General features: G+C 40.2%; 2 protein-coding genes across 5 annotated transcripts; one reads left to right on the top strand and one right to left on the bottom strand.

The window, feature by feature from the left end:
* Nucleotides 1–2,212: 2,212 nt before the first annotated feature.
* csf1b (colony stimulating factor 1b (macrophage)) lies at nucleotides 2,213–10,424 on the top strand. 3 transcript variants are annotated; one of them, XM_035645874.2, is made up of 9 exons: nucleotides 2,213–2,474; nucleotides 6,197–6,316; nucleotides 6,398–6,460; nucleotides 6,559–6,729; nucleotides 6,884–7,091; nucleotides 7,183–7,319; nucleotides 9,656–9,696; nucleotides 9,791–9,828; nucleotides 9,992–10,424. In XM_035645874.2, the coding sequence occupies exons 2-8, from the start codon at nucleotides 6,224–6,226 to the stop codon at nucleotides 9,825–9,827; spliced, it is 750 nt and encodes a 249-aa protein (XP_035501767.1). In that variant the 5' UTR covers nucleotides 2,213–2,474; nucleotides 6,197–6,223; the 3' UTR covers nucleotide 9,828; nucleotides 9,992–10,424. The 3 variants fall into 3 exon arrangements, with proteins under 3 accessions (XP_035501767.1, XP_035501765.1, XP_035501766.1); XM_035645872.2 differs by having other exon boundaries at nucleotides 2,213–2,470; XM_035645873.2 differs by having other exon boundaries at nucleotides 2,213–2,470; nucleotides 9,794–9,828.
* Nucleotides 10,425–12,852: 2,428 nt separating this feature from the next.
* On the bottom strand, nucleotides 12,853–18,540 carry fmodb (fibromodulin b). Of its 2 annotated transcripts, none has more exons than XM_035645869.2 (3): nucleotides 15,154–18,540; nucleotides 14,066–14,972; nucleotides 12,853–13,011 (listed from the first exon to the last, which is right to left on the bottom strand). In XM_035645869.2, exons 2-3 carry the CDS (start codon nucleotides 14,952–14,954, stop codon nucleotides 12,860–12,862), a joined length of 1,041 nt encoding a protein of 346 aa, XP_035501762.1. In that variant the 5' UTR covers nucleotides 14,955–14,972; nucleotides 15,154–18,540; the 3' UTR covers nucleotides 12,853–12,859. The 2 variants fall into 2 exon arrangements, with proteins under 2 accessions (XP_035501762.1, XP_035501763.1); XM_035645870.2 differs by having other exon boundaries at nucleotides 15,150–18,540.
* Nucleotides 18,541–18,834: the final 294 nt, after the last annotated feature.

An 18,834-nucleotide genomic window follows, 5' to 3' on the forward strand; every position in this document is an offset into this window, starting at 1 on the left:
CAGTCACCAGGAGGTGCTTGGGGTGAAAGGTCAGCACACGGAGTGCACACCAGAGACTGGAGTTTGCATCAAGAGTACTGGCTTTGGTTAGGTTGGTTGGTTGATATCTCAATGAAGCTGCGTCCAAGGAAGCTACTGTGTGCAGGCCTGTATTTTTCTCTCTTCACATTGTTTCACTGTGTCGTTATGGTATCTCGTAAGGTTTAGGCAACAGAAATGCTTTGGTCATATTGAAGGGGCAGCAAGCGATTTGGAGAAAGCTTGCATCTCTCTCTTTGTTGTTGATGATAATTCTACTGCACCGACTGGGCCGCGAAGCCGCAGCCTCGAGTATATGAAACCAACGTGCTAACCACTAGGCCAAAACCCCAGAGTCGTAGCACCATCCACCAGCACGTCTCTTTATGTATGTAGAGAGAAAAAAGTTGACGAAGAACAACATTGAAAGTCAATTAGCATGTTGAAAAACTATGCTAAAGGGGTACCCATCAAAAAATGACACCGAGAGGTCCTTACCGTGCACCCCATTTGACAACTTTGGAGTGAGACTGCCCTGTCATATCGTTTTTTTCAAGCACCATAGTGTAGAAATTACATGTTGGAGTTTTAGGTGCAGGATTATACTACTACTACTACTACTACTACTATGTCTGTTAAGCCAATGTGGCTGTGGCTAATCTTTTTTTCTTTTTAATCAAAAAACTCTGCCAGAGAGCAAATAAGTGCATTTCTCAAAATGATTACAAGTGAAATCCAGTGGTAGATGCATTGAGGGTTAATTTGACTACAGCACAATGTACGTTACTGTGCTAGAAAAATACTACAACAGTTAATGTGAAACAGATGGACACTGACTGTTAAAATGATCCAGAGGATTGTATTGTAGTACCGGCCTTTGTCTTTCTTAACCATGAGTAGATAACATAATATACATATTTCTCTCTAATGTATTATTTTTATTTTTAATCAATCAGTAGGTTAAAAAAGTACTGATTCTATGTGAAACCACACATTTGTTCATTCATCTCTCAATATTTTTTGACTTCCCTTCACAGCTTCTATTCTTTTTAAAAGGCTGAATAATTTCCTAAATTAGCTGGACACTAACTGTATTTGTATTTTCGAATGGGACTATTTTAGCAGAGGATTGATAAATATTTCATGATATAATGAGTAGCAGGTGGAATATGTGGGACTGACAATAGGTTGTATTCAATTGTTGACAATACAATCTTAAGACTTATTCCAATGATTGCAATGACAGAGTAAATTCAAAATTGTATATCTATATTATATTAACTATATTGTAATTGAGTTAGAGCACATTTATATTGCTCTTTATGCTTTTGGGTGGACTATTGGGTAGACTATCCTCTGACAATGCATCAGTTGTTCATTAATTACTTCAAGATTATGTTATTACTCTACTTAAGTCCATGTACCCAGTTTCAATTTCCTGCTGCTGATTCAATTCTAAAGTTAAAAAAACAACACATACATTCCACAATATGACACAAATTGATGCCTGGGATACATGGGTTAATGATGTCTACAGCAAGAATATGTTCACAATATAAAGGGTAAGAAGATGCTTCCTATTTTAATAGATCCTGCCCGATTGTTCTTTTGTCCCTGCTGGAGTTCCTTGATCTGTTATGAGAAAGATTCCCCATCAAAAATACCTCATAAAGATGTTTATGTGAATGTGTGTGTATTTCTCTTTCTGTTGGGCTAGGTCAGGTCTTACAAATAGTAGAACACGCCCACTGTCCAAATAAACCCAGATTTCTTTTGGTGCAACGTGACATTGATAAAAATAAATAAATATATTAAAAAGTTCAGGATTCCTTGAGCAGCATGCCTCCGACTACGGATCTTATTCTTACTCTCCTGAGTAAGAATAAGATCCCTAATCACAATTGTAATTCTGAGAGTTCATGTGAACATTTTTTTAAATGGTTGTTGTGTTCAAGTCAGTGAGTTTCTCCAGAATAAGAACAGATGTTACCAGCACTAGATTCAAGCACCCCCCACACACATTTTTTCCCTTTTTTTAAGAATAATTCCAAATGAGGTTTTTCGTCAGACTTGTTAAACAAAACTAAATTATCTAGAACCTAGAAACCAATTTGCTTTAACATATATGCAGAGACCAGGACACTGTATCTTGTCATACAGAAGACAGATGGGAGGTCTTTAAAAAGGACTGTCTGTCAGCTGAGGCAGTTAGTCTTGGTTTGAACTCACTCTGTGCAGAAGGAGCACATCAGGCAATGCTTTGAAGAACAGCGCCACATGACGAAGTGTCATATTTACTTAACAGCAAATTCCTTTCTGTGGAGTGGAACTGAATATATGAAAAGGATCTCTTTGCTTCAATGTGTGTGACAGAGGAGTCTGGTGTTTTCCATTGTCAAACACGTACCAGATGACCATCCTTGTGTCAACCCTGATTCAGAGCAAAGCGAAGGTAGGTGAGAAAGTTTCTCTAATTACGGCAGTTAAAAGTTTGATTATGCACTAAGTAGGTTGGAAGAAAAGAACAGGGCATGCAAGTGTTAGTGTGAGTCTGAAGTTTGATCCTTGATTCTGAAGTTTGCTGACCTACATAGATATCATGGACAGCATAGAGCAAACTACTCATGTGATAGGTGACATTTGCATCATGTGTTCCTGCATTTACCACATACCAGTCACATCAATAGTTTTATTAGATTACATTAATTTGATTTTAAGTCATCATTAGTCATTAGGTGGGATACCAATAAAACTTGTGGCTGGCATTGTAGTCTTTTTCTTCATATAAAGCATTGTGTTTTGAGATCTTGTCGTATTTTTTTTACTTCTCTGTTTCAAATGCCACAAGATCTATCTTTTTTAAGATTCGCTTTTCTCGTTATTTAAAACTTAGTGGCTGAGATGTTTTTCCTTTTCCTTCGGCTCTTGGCAATCATTCTTCATGCACATACTGAGCAACTTAGAGTCACGGTAAATCACGTCATACAAACTACAGGAATGGTAGAATAAAGAGTTAAACCGTACAGCTCAGCTTTACAAGAGTAACAGAGAAAACAATATGAGAAGAATACTTATTGTCTCTCGCGGCTTTCAAAAGTCTTGTGTATATTTCTCAGAAATCAACCAGGCAACAAATAAATCCTTGTTTCTCTGGCATCGGTCTGCCATGTTGCAAAAGCTGCATCGAACTCAGGTCAAGTGAGTCAGGGGGTTGATTGTAAAGGAATACCTTCCAGTTCAGACGCATTGCCTGCAGTGTGAGGAACACATGCTTGTCACCATGTTTTAATCCTGAGTAGAAGGATTGGGTTCCATCTGGAGCCATTTTACTGCTACAGTTGCCAAAAGGTGCTTGGTAGCAGGCATCATTGGCTACAGGAGGAGTCTGTGCTTGTTGCTCTCTCTCTGGCCAAGTTTCCATGGTAGAGGGCACTATTTGACCATAACTGAAATTTTTCTAACACCAAGCTGGGTTCCTCTGAGGTCATGCACAGTTAAACATCTGTCACTGGTGGTGTCGCAGCAAAAAGGCGTTGTACATGTTAGACAAGACACGAAACCTGATACTTCGTCAGGATCTGAGTCGAGGAGCACAAATGTTACGCACGATTAATGTGCAGGGGGTGGAAAGAAAGTATTGTCTCTATCTTTTCCCATGACACGAGCCACTTGACTTAGGATGGAAACACTCACGTATTGCCTAAATCACTACTGTTATGGCACCAATCAGGAGGAAATTCCACACAAGTTTGCTTTGAACTTGACTCTCCTTACAAAATAATTGATTAGAGAACTGTTTTACAAAGGGTAGGAAGAGTATCACAGTTTTGGACTGATCACTGAAGCTGAGCTACACTGCTATGTGGCGCACATACATATTGAAATGGTCGAGGTCAGTATTTGAAGTTGCCCTGGTTGAATTGGCGGTTGAGAGTATTCTTCATTTTGCCATTTTATGTGTCAGGATTTGCCCTTGAAGTGGCGTCATGCCTTGAACCATTGTTGTTACTTCCAGTTTTATTTTGAAATTACTTTCCTTGTTCTTTATCTTCTTTCTTCTTCTCGCTTTTGCGATGGTCTGCTCCACCCTAATTCGTTTCACCTGTGTTCTATTGTCTTCCCTTCACTAGGCGATTTAAGGCTCTGGATTTCCTTCACGCTTTGTCAGTTTGTCTGTTTAGTTTCCTGCATTTGTACCTGAGTTTTTACCCCATGTGCTATCTAAAGTGTTTGGACTTCCTGAGTTCTGTTTGCCTGTCTGCTTGTTCTGCTGCTTTTACGTGACGGATCTTCATGTAAACCAGTTTTCCTTTTTTCAAAGTATCTTCACTGCATGATGCCTGCCTCTGTGTGAGTATCTGACACTTGGGCCCAGAAATTATTGAATGTTGACAGTACGAACTATAAACCCAGCAGGCACTTGGATTGAAGGAGCTCTATAGTTGTGTTACACTCATGAACCTGGAGGATGCCTACAGCAAGTAAGGAGGACAGTGAAGTAGCGCCAAGGTTAGCATGGAAGTCCAGAAAGCTGTGAGTTCTGCCTGATAGCCACAGGCCTGTTCCACTGTTTTCCATTCTGTCTGAATCCTGTCGGCTAGTCCCAGGTCCACAATATTCCAACCTGTTTCCCACCCTGCATATAGGTCAGATAGCTTACAGCCTGCTAGCCTCCAGGCTGCATGGAAGCCTTCTAGTCTCCAATCTGCATCCCACTCAGTAAGTCGCATGTAGCATTCTGCCAGCACCTAAAACTGCAAGACTCCATCATGCTAGCCACCTGCATATTAGCCTCCAGCCAAGCCTCCTACTCCACTACCCTTAATTCTGCACCCTAGTTAGCTTGCATCTTCCCTGGTCCTACTCCTGAGCCAGAAAGAAGAATGGCTGATGGAGAGATTGATCCATCAATCTGCGTGGCTCCACAGAGACTCAGCCCGTGTTCAATATCAGTCCACAACAAGTCTGCTCCTGATCTGGAGTTGGCTGTCTGGATGACTCATGCTCCTCTACATTCAGTAGCCCAGTTGTCACCAGCTCCTTCTGGTTGGTGGTCTGGCCTACACCTGCCCCTGATCTCTGGTTGACAACCTAGCTGACACTTGCTCCTAGTCTTTAGATGCCAGCTCCTCATCTCCAGTCAACAATCCCAGACCTCTTTGGTTGTTGGAGCTCCAACGGTATGCTTGTCCTGCTGCCTGCAGCAATCTGTGGTTCAATTTTTTGGTGGAAGTTGCCTTTACGGACCTCCAATCTCATCTCCATCCACCACCTTCTGCCTATGTTTCTGTCCTCTAGAGAGGCCTTGCTTACATCCCTGGTCTTCAGGCCTCCTGCTTGACTTTCAGAGAGATTATGTGGTTGCCGTCAGCCTCCTGTTCAACTTAGAGAGAGGTCCTGCTTTCACCCTCCATAGCTGCTCAGCTTGTTCTCCTGGGATCCAGGACATCCCCACAGGTTATCCTGCTCTGCCCTGTGCTGTTCCCTGGTCATTCACCGTTGAGGTCTCGTGTCTCTCCATTCCTGCCGAGCCCTTAGGGCTTCCAACAGAGCTTTCAAACTTTTCAGTTTCCCAGGCTTAGTCCTCTGGTCCCTGTCCTCTTGCCCCTGTGTTAATATTCCCTATATTATTTTGAAATGACTTGGCTTGTGTGTCTGTTGTGATTTTACATCCTATCTTTGATTTTTCCACCTTCTATGAACATCTGCCCTGCCCGTAGTTTCACCTATAGTCATCCCCTCACTATTGGAGTTTCCGTGTTCCTGAGTTTTGTTTGCCTGCATGCCTGCCTGTTCTTCTCTATCTCTCTCTCTCTGTCTCTCTCTCTCCTTCTCTGTCTCTCTCTCTCTCTCTCTCTCTCTCTCTCTCTCTCTATATATATATATATATATATATATATATATATATATATATATATATATATATATAATTCCCCTCTGTCTCTCTTTTGTTTTTAACCATCTGCATGTTAACCAGTTGTTAAAGCGTATCTACACGGCATCTGCCTGCCTTCATGTGTGTGTCTGCACTTTGATCCTAAAAAATTGACTCCTGACCTTATGCCGCATAATTTACTTGAGTAATGTTTGAGTGCTGGCTTAGTTAGTATAGCCCACACGTGTGTCAGACTCTCATTGAAGAGTTGAGGAATGTGAAGATAATATATTTTTCTTTCAGTTGCAGGTAAAGTGTCTGTGTGTACTTATGTTCCTGAGCTTCCCTCTGAATATGGCTGAGGTCCCTGGTCCATGCAGACACTCCATCACTAGGGAGCACCTGCTTACAGTCAGGAACCTGGTATGTGTTGACTCAATATCTGAAACAGCTGTTGAAACAAAAGTGAAAAGGTCAATCACACTACATTTGTTGTTTCTGCAGATGGATAACCAGTTGAGAAGTGGATGCTCGATAACTTACACATTCATAGAGCGGAGAAGTTTGGTAAGGTAACTTTTGTTTATTGTTAGAATTTGATTCAAACTTTCCACTAACTGTCTTATGGTTTTATTTTTATTACATCGTGGTGTGATTTTATGCAGAGCAAATGTTGCTTTGTAAAAGCTGCTTTACCCTGGATCCTGGAGCTCCTCACCACCCACTTCAAATATAACCGGGGGTCAGTCAATGATGGCTATGTTCAGTCCCTGAGAGCGCTCATCCTCAACATCTATTCTCAGAAATGTGTGCCACAGATTAATGAAGAGGTTGAGGTGAGTATGTTTTTGTGACTGGCAAAGGAATACATTTTCAATAATATAAAACATGGGAAAAAAATATGTAATCTCAGGAACTGCTGACCATGAGGAGATAAATCTGCAAAACTTGTGAAAATATTTATGGTATGTTTCTTGGAATCAACCGCAGGATAAGCCAGAAAGTTTTGAGACGCTGTACAGAGGGTCTCCTTCAGAGGCGCTGCAGAGGGCTGCAGAGGTGCTTTCTGTTTACTGGGAGCTGGTCACAACCAGCAACGCACCAGTGGACTGGAGATGCCAGCATGAATACACAGAAACCTTTGGTTCTACCACAGAGCCATCAGAGCTATTCACAGAGTCACCCACACATTTTACAGGTGGGAATCTCAATCTTCTGGAAAGTCCTTTGATGAATTATGCAGATGTCTAGAGCTATTGAGATCACAGACTTCCTGTCCTTTTCTACAGACAGTTATGGTAGGAAGTCGGTGAAGGCCTCTCAGAGAAGACCAGTCAAGGACCTGTACAAGCTTGGCTTCATCATTGCCTCTATCTGCGGAGGACTGCTATTCATACTTACGCTCTACTGTCTCATTACACAAAAGGTACTGATGCCTCTGGTTTGTTCATTCCTAGATAACATGTGCCCTAATAAAGATTCCAGTCATACTACAATAAACTAGGTCTTGGCAGCATCTGATACCATATTTGTTCTTATTTATTAACCTTAAGTGATGACCTCAACATTATTTAAGATTAAACAACTGTAATTTATGTTTCAAATGAATAATGCAGCATCCACAGTGCTTTTATGTCCTATTAAAACTTGAAACAGACAAAAGGTGTATTTAGAGCTAAACAACACCATAAAATAAAGGCAATGAACCAGTCCCAGCTGCAGAATTGTCTAAAAAGACAATGTTTCAATGGGGGGGAAGTAGAAATGCCAATGTCTTTAATTGCAACCCAGCCTTGGTTCCTTAACTTTGTAACCAGCTCCCGCCTTACTGGTTAATGACGGTTACAGACAAATTGTGAATGGTTTTGCTTTTGAGAAGAGTCTAGAAGTCTGGAGTGAAGGTAAACAAAGCTTTTTTGTCTGGCCACATTTATTGTTCACTTTGTCATGTTTGATAAGCTATATTTGATCCCTTAATCCTCATGGAGAAATCATGTTCTGCATCTGACCCAGATATAGATCAAGCACTGGGTTGTCACAGAAAAGTGCTTGGGGACTAAATAATTCTTAGGTCAGAGCTTTGATCCACATTTGTAGGAATATTACAACTACAGAAACGTGATACGTGTGTTTTGTCTGGTGTGTAACTATTGTTCCTTTGAGTTGTGGGAGATTACTCGTCTAAACCACTGAGTCAGAATTGTGTTTGTCCTTTTACAAATGTGCATTTCTTTCAATGGTAGAGTGATTTTAATCACATGGGAGGCAGAGGATAGGTTCTCATTTATTACATTACACTAGAACTGAAAGAGGCTTACATCAGCACGTAATCACATTAGAGCTTCGCACAAATGGCGAGTTAATGGCAACAAATTGTCCTGTTTGACTGTCTCTTTTAAGTTATTATTAGATGATCACAGGGCACTGAGGGTTACTGTTTTTGGGCATTTTTTCCTCCTATAACATGGCCACACCACCAGTTTTATGGGCCAATATGTCAGTTCTGCAACTTGCGAAATCTATGCACTCATAGGACTTTGTTAGTCAGGAGCTAGTTTCTTGGAGAGGTTTTGATAAAATCAGACTTCAGACAGACATTGGAAATCACAGTTTGGATGTTTTAGATGCCGCATATCCCACCAAATATTTTAATTGATTTATATAAATGATAAGACAGAAATATATTGCTTCCTGTCTTGAATTGATCCTGTCTTGTTATGAGCTGATAGAGATGTTAATACCAAACAGCTCAAGAAAGCAGTTGGGACTGACATTTTGATTAGGAAGTATTGAATTATTTATATCCTTGTTTAGCTGATTGCATGCAGTGACATAATACACACAGCAGAGTACAGATATTTGCTATTTCTGCCTCTCCTGCTATTTGCCACAGTGTGTGGGCAACTGTAGTCCGTCAAAGCCAGAACACTAAACCTTCTCTGACTTTAATTAACATCATCTGTGTGCATGGTGAGAATGTGTGACTAAAGAGGGATGCATGGGCTCAAAATACTGTGTGAGGAAATGGGCAACATTGGAAATGATAAATGATGTTAGTCAGAGCGAATTCATGTCTGTGAATAATCTTCTAGATAATCAGCATGTTTGTGTTGACTGCTGTATTTGTTCTGGCACCATGACGCCTGGTTTGGCACACATAATTAATTGCCATGCAGGCCTATTATAATGTCTGACAACATAGGAAAGAAGAAATCCTGCATAGTCAAACAAAGAAGACAAATTGATTTTAAATTGTAAAGGCAGATGGTCAAATATTTTGAAGGTTGCTTCATAACCTAGAGGTTGCACTAACGTGAGTGTTGTGACAGGGTTCACAAAAGTAACCTTGGCTGTAAAACTGTCTATGACACTGACTCTGTCCATCTGCAAACCTTTTGGGCAATATGTTTTTTTTAATATCTTTGATGAGCCTTACTGACGAGTTTTGCTGGAGGCCAGTCGGTAACTGCATGAAGGTCAAAAAAGGAGCCAGACGAAAACAGTTACTAGAGACCTTTCTACCTCTTGCAGCATTACTGTTCACTGCCCTGACAATTTGTGTGCTCAGAATGTTCCAACTCAATTAAATCAAAATCTTTGTCTTAATTTCGCACATACGCCTGTCACTCACCCGCCTCCTGCTGATGCCAGGTCTTTCGAATTTGTTTTATGTTATTTGGTTTATTTAAAGGTATGCAGTATGTTTCTGCTGGTCAACCTGAGTCCATTGCTTTAATTCATTGACGTTTCTCTCCAAAATAGAAAACCCATGACCCTCACAGATCAAGATACACAAACCAAAGGTAAGAGCATACTGACCAATGCAATTAAAAATTAATGATCTTGCCATGTTTACTGGAGTCTTCCTAATGCAAACCTTTATCATCTGGATTAAAGCAGAGACCTGCAGGACATAGAGATGGAGCCACAATAATGTGAGTATCCTCCTCACCTCCATCTAAGTGTTATGGTCAGTTAAACAGCTGGAGCCGGCACAGATTAAATGTCTTAAACCAACATCTGTGTCAGCCCCACTGTGAAGTATGACTGCAGTGCTGTTATAGTCTTTGTATTTTGAGTGTTTTTCTCTCTACTCAGGTGACACAGGGCACATCACTGCAGAAGCAGACGGAACACTTGTGAAGCTGTACATTTTATCCACCATGAACAAGTTTTCACATCAGTATCATGTGTAATATATCACGCTCAACTATTTAATCGGAAGCTTGGCTTTGACTGAAAGCAAAGATGGACCTTATTTGGATTAATATGCTATGTATATTATGTTTATGTGTTATCTTTTGCAGATATCTAAAGTTCACAAGAAAGTTTTATTTTTACTCTAGTTATGAATGTTGAATAATGTGTCTCCATTTCACTGCCACTTAACCAACTGTTTATAATGTTGTTTGCCAAACATTTCCACAAGTTATTTATTAGTTTGACTCTATTCAGTGAAAGTGTTGATAATAAAAGTTAACCATTGATACTAAATCTAAAATATGAGATTAAACTAAAGAGTAAAAAATTTTCTCCGGCTGCCAATGTATCCATACACCTACAGTATCGGCTCAATTTAACCCGTCTTAATGTTGTGGTTGATTGACGACTGATAGGTCAGCATGAGCTCAAAGAAATCACATCTGAAAAACAGGTACTGGCTTCATGACTGGACTTAGGTCACTTTATAGCCTTCATTCTGTTCGCTGTGACAATTTATGAGGAGTCAAAAATGCTTTATCCTCCCAAAAAGGGTCTTTCCCGCTTCTTTGGGGAGCAGTCTAGTTCCCTTCATTGTCAGCCTGTAACCTGCTGTTCATCACAAAGTCTTCGAGGAGCCTATCTTTAAATGTTAAGGCTAATGAGTTGTATATCCAGTGTTATTATTAAACAATATGAATAGTTTCACAACAAATAAAATATGTTATTAGTCAAACACACTGAGCTGTTGTTACTGGCAGAGAGGTGGAGAAATAATCTTGATACTTACACATCACTGCTTTGCAGGCATGCATTGCATTTAATCATTGCTGCATGGCAGTGGTAAACAATCAGATAATAATGACAGAGATGGTGATGTCGTGACTTCCATTCATGTTTATTCAATGATGGCCCATCCCCATGTTTTATAATAATAAATTGCATAATATCTGACTTTGAGGAATATTTTACAATATCATACCAAGCAAAACATTTTACTTGTCTCAGAAAGGACCACATCAGTAAATCCTGTCAAAATATTCCCACATGTAATTATGCACATATGTGTTGGCCCCTATTTTGTTTTTGAAGAATCTGTGTAAAGCAGAAGAGAAAAGAACAACCTCACTGCCCTACCCCCAGCCTCTGTGAAAGCTCCTTGTTCACGCAGAACTGCTCTTGCATCCGATAAAGCTCAAGAACCCACATAGAAATTACAATAACATCAAATTCTTTTTATCACCCACCATACCCACCTCACATCCTGAATGTTGGCTTTGTCGCCGGGATGTTAACATAAAAAGCAAAAAACACCAGCCCCATTTCAAACTAAAAGCATGCAGTAAAACCAACACAATCTCATAAAACACTGAACTAAACTCTTAAAACACATTATATATAAAATCATGCTGATAAAATAAGCACAGATTTAAAGGAATGTATAAAATCAAACACAAACCATCAGAACACATATGAAAGATTGGGGGGACATATGCAGAACCACGTGCAGCCTGCAATATAACATGACCTACAGTATAACACACTTAATTTTCACAGGCTACTGCTTATCAGTGTGTAAACTAGTGTTTCTCTGGCAGTAATCCATTCTTCATCCCAAGACAGGGCTCCATTACAAAACAAGGAAAGTATTTCTATAATTCAATTAAGTGCCTTTCTGCAGAGGATTAAAGGCAGCTGATGAAGATGAAAAGGCAAGTTGTCCTCAACAATAAATATGTGGGAACTGCCTAAGACCAGTTAGAGCTGTCAAGAGGGCTGTTGCCTTTTCTTTCTACCAACCTCTCTCCCTCTTTTATCTTCACATTGGACAATGTCTGTGTGGCTAAAAATATATGAGTGAACCAAATAACTGTACCACCCTCAGAAGTAATTCAAAAAGCTAAAAAAAAATGGTGGACTATCTAGATTAAAGAAAATCACTTTACGTAAAAGAATGTATAATTCATAGCTTTCTTAGTAGATATACAATGAATCATGTCAACTCACCAGTTAAAAAGGCCTTAATATTTGCTCACTGATTTGATCTGTCTCTCCAGTACAAAAATGTTTACTCAGAAATCACAACCCAATTTGCGCTGATGAAAATTTAGTTACACAAAACATAATTAATAATCATCAAATGATAATCATGTGAAGGAGGACACAGACCAAACATTTGCTCACATAACTTTACATGGTAAATGTTGATTGACAATCCATGAAGAGCCTTTAAAGTAAATAGTCAACTCGTTGATTTTACACTGATTACATGTAATAAAGCCAAATGATGATAATACTACTGTTCTACCTCGTGCCACATGGTGGAGGCAAAGGTCCAAACTGAGATCTGTGAAAGGGGCAATTTTTTATAAGTATTGCTTTTCCCGACAGGGCGCAAACAGAAGTTGTTGTTATCAGCTACAACTTAGTAATGCTTAGTAATATATGTTGTACCAGAATACTGGTACTAATAATGAAATTACTTTGTTGAAAGGATGTTAGTCATCTCTCTCTCTCTCTGTCATCCATATGCCTGTCATCTGGAAACATGATTATACAACTGTGGTATTTCCTGTTGACTAATACTGGAACTATTTAATCATAAAAATAGTAGCTCTCATAACCATTTCACAACACGTTGTTTTCTTAGAGAGACCAGTGACTGACATGTAAACACGGTGACAGGTGACAAGACGAAGAGGTGTTACAGAAGGAGCAACAACCCGGGATGAGTTGGAACACATCAGTGAGAGAGATCAGGAGACACTACACGTCAATAAAGGCGACACGGCGCAAACAGTAGGCTGCTTCAGCAGGAATGTCTCTGGCACTGATCGCATTGGCATCCAGGCGCAGCGTTCTCAGCTTGGAGAAGTTGGTCATGTCGATTGCACGGCAGAAGCTGCTCAGGGAGAACTCTGAAAGACACGAGAAGAGAGAAAATATGAAGGGAGGCTACGTGCTGTCTCACAGTCTGACATTCTGAGTCACGTCAAGGGTCATCAAACCAAGCCAACTTTAACAAAAATGAGCACTGTAGTAAATTCCTCCTGGGACTTATAAGTATGTCTGGGGCTAAAGGGAAGCCTTGGCTCTCACACTTCTATATTACAGCTCTTCTGGAAACCACGGAGTAACACATCAATAAAAAAAGTATCAACCTTGTTTGATCATAGTGTACTAAAAACTTTGTTTTACAGTGTGCATTATTTATTGTGTTTTTATTTTTGAACCTTTTGTTTTTGTATTGTGTATGAGCTTCTGGGGTTCGTGGAAAACTCCTATGTCAGTATAACATTTCAAGGATGGATAATGTGAAAACCCTGCTCTTGCTTGTCATCTAATGGTTGAACTGTTTTCCACTTTGCTGCGTGTTCAGCCAAGACCTTGGAAACAATGTGCAGTGTTACATCACTGTTGGGCGTGGCCATAACTGCAACAAATCCAACTTTTTTAAAAAAGGAGACAGAAAACACATGAAGTGTTTAGGGAGCTAAAATGATCAGACATGGTTTGAAGCTAGAGGATATTCCAAATACAGATAAATGGTCCTGTTGAAACAACTATAGTGCATTATCTCTCTGGAGGGCGGGCATGTTGGACTCACTAATGTTTGACAATCTATTAGAGAGGCACAAGAGGAACTTATTTAAAATCAAATACTATTACTCCAACTAACAAATCCCACTTTGGTAAAAAATCTGCATTTTCTCTGATATTTAGTCTGGTGTCAATCTGGCAAATTGCATTAAAGCTACAGCAAGCTAAGCAATAATAACTTTAATCAAATCATTCAATTCAATATTTACACAGTTAAAGCCAGGTTTCATCATTTAAATAAAATGCCTCCGAAAAAAATACATTTATTTTGAGTATTTAAAAGTAGACAAAAAACACAACAGTTATTATAGCCATCAGTGTATTTCCAATGATGTCATAGAGTCAAATATGTGAACGGAGATGTGTCCCTACCTTTGATTTCATTGGCTTGTAAATAAAGGTTCTCCAGATTCCCACTGACAACAGGGATCCTCTCCAGTTTATTGAAGGACAGGTCCAGCTCAATAAGTGTGCTGATATTGAAGACACTGGATGGAAGTCCTTTATCTGTCAGCTTGTTATGAGCCAACCGGACAAACTGCAGTTTGGGATACATGGTGAAAAAGCCTGCTGGCACACTCTCTATGTTATTAAACTCCAGGTAGAGCTGCTGCAGCCTCTCAGGGAGGTTGTCAGGGATTTTCCTCAGCTTGTTTTTCCTCATGTCCAGGAAGGTCAGAGACTTCAGTCCCTTGAACGCACCTTGGATGTCTTCTATGACATTTGCTTGTAGCTGAAGGGTAGTGAGGATGGCCATCCCATCAAAGGAGTTGGGGAGGATTTTGGAGATCTTGTTGTGACCAAGTCGCAGGTCTGTGATGGACTTGGGCAAGTTGGGAGGCACATAGGTAAGATCATTGTGATCCAAGAGCAACCGGTCCAGGTTCTTGAGCTTGCTGAAGACGTTCTTGCCGATCTTCTCAGAGTTGAGCTGGTTGTGAAACAACACAACCCAGGCCAAGTTGGTGGCATTGTCAAATACGCCATCCTGGATGCCCGTGATCTGGTTGTGCTGCAGGTAGACATACTTAATATGTGAGGGTATGTAGGGAACATGCTGAAGGTTGCGGTTGTGACAGTACATAGCTGTGAAGGAGGTTGAGGGGCAGTCGCACTCCAGGGGGCAGTCCACGTCCTCGGCCTGCCAGCCAGCGTGCCGGCGCCGCCCTCGCAGATGGGACAGCCACTGGAACGGGCTGTAACGCTGGCCAATGCTCAGATCCACTATTCCCACTATGAGGAGGAGCACCACTGACTGCATTATCACTGATAGAAAATCCTGGGAGAAAAAAATGAAAGTTAATATTATTTCAAATTTAAGGATATTTCCTGATCACCTAATCCCATATCTGCAATCACTGATAAATACCTCTGCAGCTAACACTGAAGAACACTGATGCAACAATTTAAGAGCGATGCGTTTGCACTTTTTAAAGGTAAAGTCGGTACAGCATACCTACCAGCTGGTTGATCAGAAACGATGCTCCCTTCCTTGCTCACGTCGCCTGTGTCTTCCTCACACTGAGCAGAATATGTTGTTGGTATAGAGTAAATATCCCCTCTTCTCCCCACCAACTGCTCCAGCCACCATCTCATTAGAGCACATACATTTTTCCACTTGCATGTTGAGCCTTCGCCACAACATATCACCTCCAGCAATGTCAATATCAGTCCCATCTGTGAACTGGTTCAGACATCTGCTTTTTAACAACCTGGTTATCCCTTACTGTGCTGTGCCTTTTCATTAACACAGCCACTCCAACTCAGGCTTGCTGTTTATTGTTGTAGCGAGGAGGTTATAGAACAGGTGGGGGGTTGTAATATGGAAAATTGAATGATCCAGACTAGACGCAGCATTTTTATTGGTTTGCTGCCGCTCAGTTACATTTAAAAAATGTCACTCTTAAAGCAGCCTGTTTTTGCACAACAACGTACAGTATCACATAATCTATGTTACAACATGTAAAAGGTATAGTAAGTCAGACCCTGTTATTTGTTCGCAATCATTCCTCTTGAACTTTTTTTCCTTTGCTTTCTCTGTTCCTAACCACACCAGGTACTCACTACTTTAGTCAATGACAGTGTTCAAACTGTGGAGAAAGTTAACATATGTTTGTGCTGGCGCCTACAGACAGAAGAGAACCATTATCATGCTGCAGATTAACCTCAGCGTGGGCCTCGATGTTCATGACCTCCACCGGAACAGGAAAATTGGAGGCAGAGTTTGAAAGACTTTATCTGCTTCCCGTCTTTAGGGAAGTGCACAGAACAACACAACACAACTCCCTGTCCAAAGATGAACAATATCCATGTCCTCCTTTTTTTTAAAAACATACACTACCACTTTACACAGCTATTATTTGCTTAAAAACACTTCATCCCAATGAGGAGGCAATTCCTGCCTTGATAGATATTCTCATAAACATCTGTAAAGAGGACGGTTTGGCGGCAAGGGGACCTGCTCCAGTGGAACATCCTCTTCAATTCTGGCCCATAACTGTAAATGTAAAATACACAAGAGAATATAACCCTATTCTGCATTTCAGTGCATGCTCTGTGATATTTTCACCATATAACTCTCAAGGATGAAGCTTTACAATTATTTTTTTTATAGGACCTAACATTGAGATTTACTGTGGTACATCCAGAAACAATAATTTCTTTGACTTTTATATTCATATTAGTCTGCCTCTCACAATATAAATAATAATGGAATATTCCTTCAAAAGACCACACAAATGTTAACATAATGACCTGTTGGAAAAGGGTTTGAATAGAAGATGATATGTATGGTTTAGTGAGGATTCTTGACTGTAATCCTCCGAGTAGGAAGTTAAACTCAATCAAAGAGTCGCAAACTATAATAAAATGTTTGATTATTTACGATGTTGACACTGCTTGGTTCACTTTAAGTCTAAGGTGGCCAGTAAGTTTGGGGGGAAAAGTTTCTGAAAAGCTGCACTCGACCCAACTTAACTAGGTGGTCGGTGAATAAAAAGACCACATAGCTTCAAACTGCTGCTGAAGCTTGAGTGAGAAATCATACCTGACAAATGTAGTTACAAACTAAAAAGCACAGATTTGTGGGTGGGAGACATTTGGATTTCATCAAAAAGATTTCAGGACCCAAATGCAGACACACACAGACACACACACACACACACACACACACACACACACACACACACACACACACACACACACACACACACACACGCACACACACACACACACACACACACACACAAACACAGAGGTTGTGCAGTGAACATTCCCAATCAAAGAAACATGTCTACATGCTCTGGCTGGCAGACAGGCAGACAGGCAGATGCAAACAGTGATTGATGATGAAGATTATGTTAGATTTGTCTTGGCTCCCTCCCTATAATATATCCCTAATGAGTGTATGAATTCATAATCCTGCTCCTTACTCACAAAGCCCTTAATGACCAAGCTCCGTTATATATACTTGTATATATTAAATAGCTTATAGTATCATATTATCCAAAATGATCACCTCACTCTTAAAATGCAGGCTTTGTTGTGGTTCCCAGAGTCTCCAAGATCATAATGTGAGGCAAAACATTCAAATATCAAATTCCTCTCCTGTGGAACCAGCAGGCAGGGGAGCCGTCCCTCTCTACATGTAAGGTTAGACTTAAATGTTTTCTACTGTCAGGGGGTCAGGGGTCAGGATCTTTGCAACTTATCATCAAAAACAAACCCTGCACTGTCAGTACTTTCAAAACAGGAAGCATGAACAGAGCTACACACAATGTATAGTTTACAAATTGTGGAACAGAAATTACACCATGAAAAAGCCATCTGTTTTGTATGAAAGTGAATCCACAATCAACAGATGGCCCCACCTTGAAACTCTGGAAGTTCTCTAACTCTTAATACTGCCCACCACTACAGATGCACCAAGCCGAACAGTTGCTCTGGATTCACATCACATATGCCTAAAAAATTACTGATTGATTCCAGAGGAATGCAGTGGGGTGATGCCGAATATTTATATATTTCTCCCTTCTGGCTGAAACACAGTCTTGAGAGGAGGAAGCATTATCCTGGGGAGAGAAAAGAGGAAACAGCGTATGACAAGCAGATTCTCTAAAACCAAAGATAAGAGACAGACATCTGTTAACTTTCAGCTAAGCTTGATGGATCCTGCGTTGAGCCTTTTCTGCATGTTCTTTGTCTAGTTTGGACAATGTGACACAAAGCAGACAAACCCTAATTCACAATGGTTGTTTATCAACTACAGCCAGACTTCAGTCCTGTTTACTGCACAAATATTAGGAGAACCAAGAGCAAAGGCTGCTCGGAAAATCTTTCTCAAATCACACACATGAATATGACAAGTAGCTGGACCTGGAACCAGAGAAGTCAGAATAACAAAAGGAAATGCTGACTACATGTGCATGGAATTGATGCCATCTTGTTAACCCAAAACATCTACATGCAGATGCAATGTAAATTAAAAGTTGCTAGAAAATCTCAGTAAACTCAAAAATCCCTCACAAAACTCTCCCTCTGTTATAATATGGAAAAACACAATGACACTTGAGAACCCGTGTTAGTGTTAGCTGCTGTACGTGCACAATGTTTACACTCTGAAGACCACAACATAAGTCTCTTTCAATTATTAGACTCCATAGATCTGTAGTGATTTTTGTTTGTAATGAATTTGGCTCTTATGGTCAAAGTCAAGCCACATTAGTGCATGCAGACTCGGAAAAGTCAGAGAACCTATCTCATTTTTGTGACATGATCCAAAAGATTCTCATGTGAGCTCCAGATCTAAAAAATATGGATTTCTTCTCTTTCAAATCCTTCCAGTTAATGTTAAAGAACAAACTTTTCTCACATTCACCCATACACACACACATTCATAGCACCATGCACAGCGCTTTTTCTATCACACTTGTCACACTTACTGTCCTGGGTAATATTTAGGGTTAATTGTCTTCCTCAAGCAGGTTGGAGGACACCGGGATCAAACCATCAGCTTTCTGGTAAGTGGATGACCCGCTCCTGAAACGACTAAATGTACATTGATTTATAAATAAGCAGCATATCTGTATTCTTTACTATCATAAAATCACAATTGTCAGAGTAACTTAAACCTCTAAATAAAC

Source organism: Scophthalmus maximus, chromosome 3 (assembly GCF_022379125.1).
Source record: "Scophthalmus maximus strain ysfricsl-2021 chromosome 3, ASM2237912v1, whole genome shotgun sequence".
Taxonomy (NCBI): Eukaryota; Metazoa; Chordata; class Actinopteri; order Pleuronectiformes; family Scophthalmidae; genus Scophthalmus; species Scophthalmus maximus.

What these genes read in the sequence shown, in the direction of transcription:
- fmodb (XM_035645869.2), bottom strand. Translation starts at nt 14,954, where the DNA reads ATGCAGTCAGTGGTGCTCCTCCTCATAGTGGGAATAGTGGATCTGAGC. An exon ending in ACAAGCCAATGAAATCAAAG is followed by an intron (nt 13,012 to 14,065) that starts GTAGGGACACAT and finishes CGTGTCTTTCAG; the next exon opens with AGTTCTCCCTGAGCAGCTTC.
- csf1b (XM_035645872.2), top strand. Translation starts at nt 2,429, where the DNA reads ATGACCATCCTTGTGTCAACCCTGATTCAGAGCAAAGCGAAG. An exon ending in TGCTTACAGTCAGGAACCTG is followed by an intron (nt 6,317 to 6,397) that starts GTATGTGTTGAC and finishes TTGTTTCTGCAG; the next exon opens with ATGGATAACCAGTTGAGAAG. An exon ending in ACTGTCTCATTACACAAAAG is followed by an intron (nt 7,320 to 9,655) that starts GTACTGATGCCT and finishes TCTCCAAAATAG; the next exon opens with AAAACCCATGACCCTCACAG.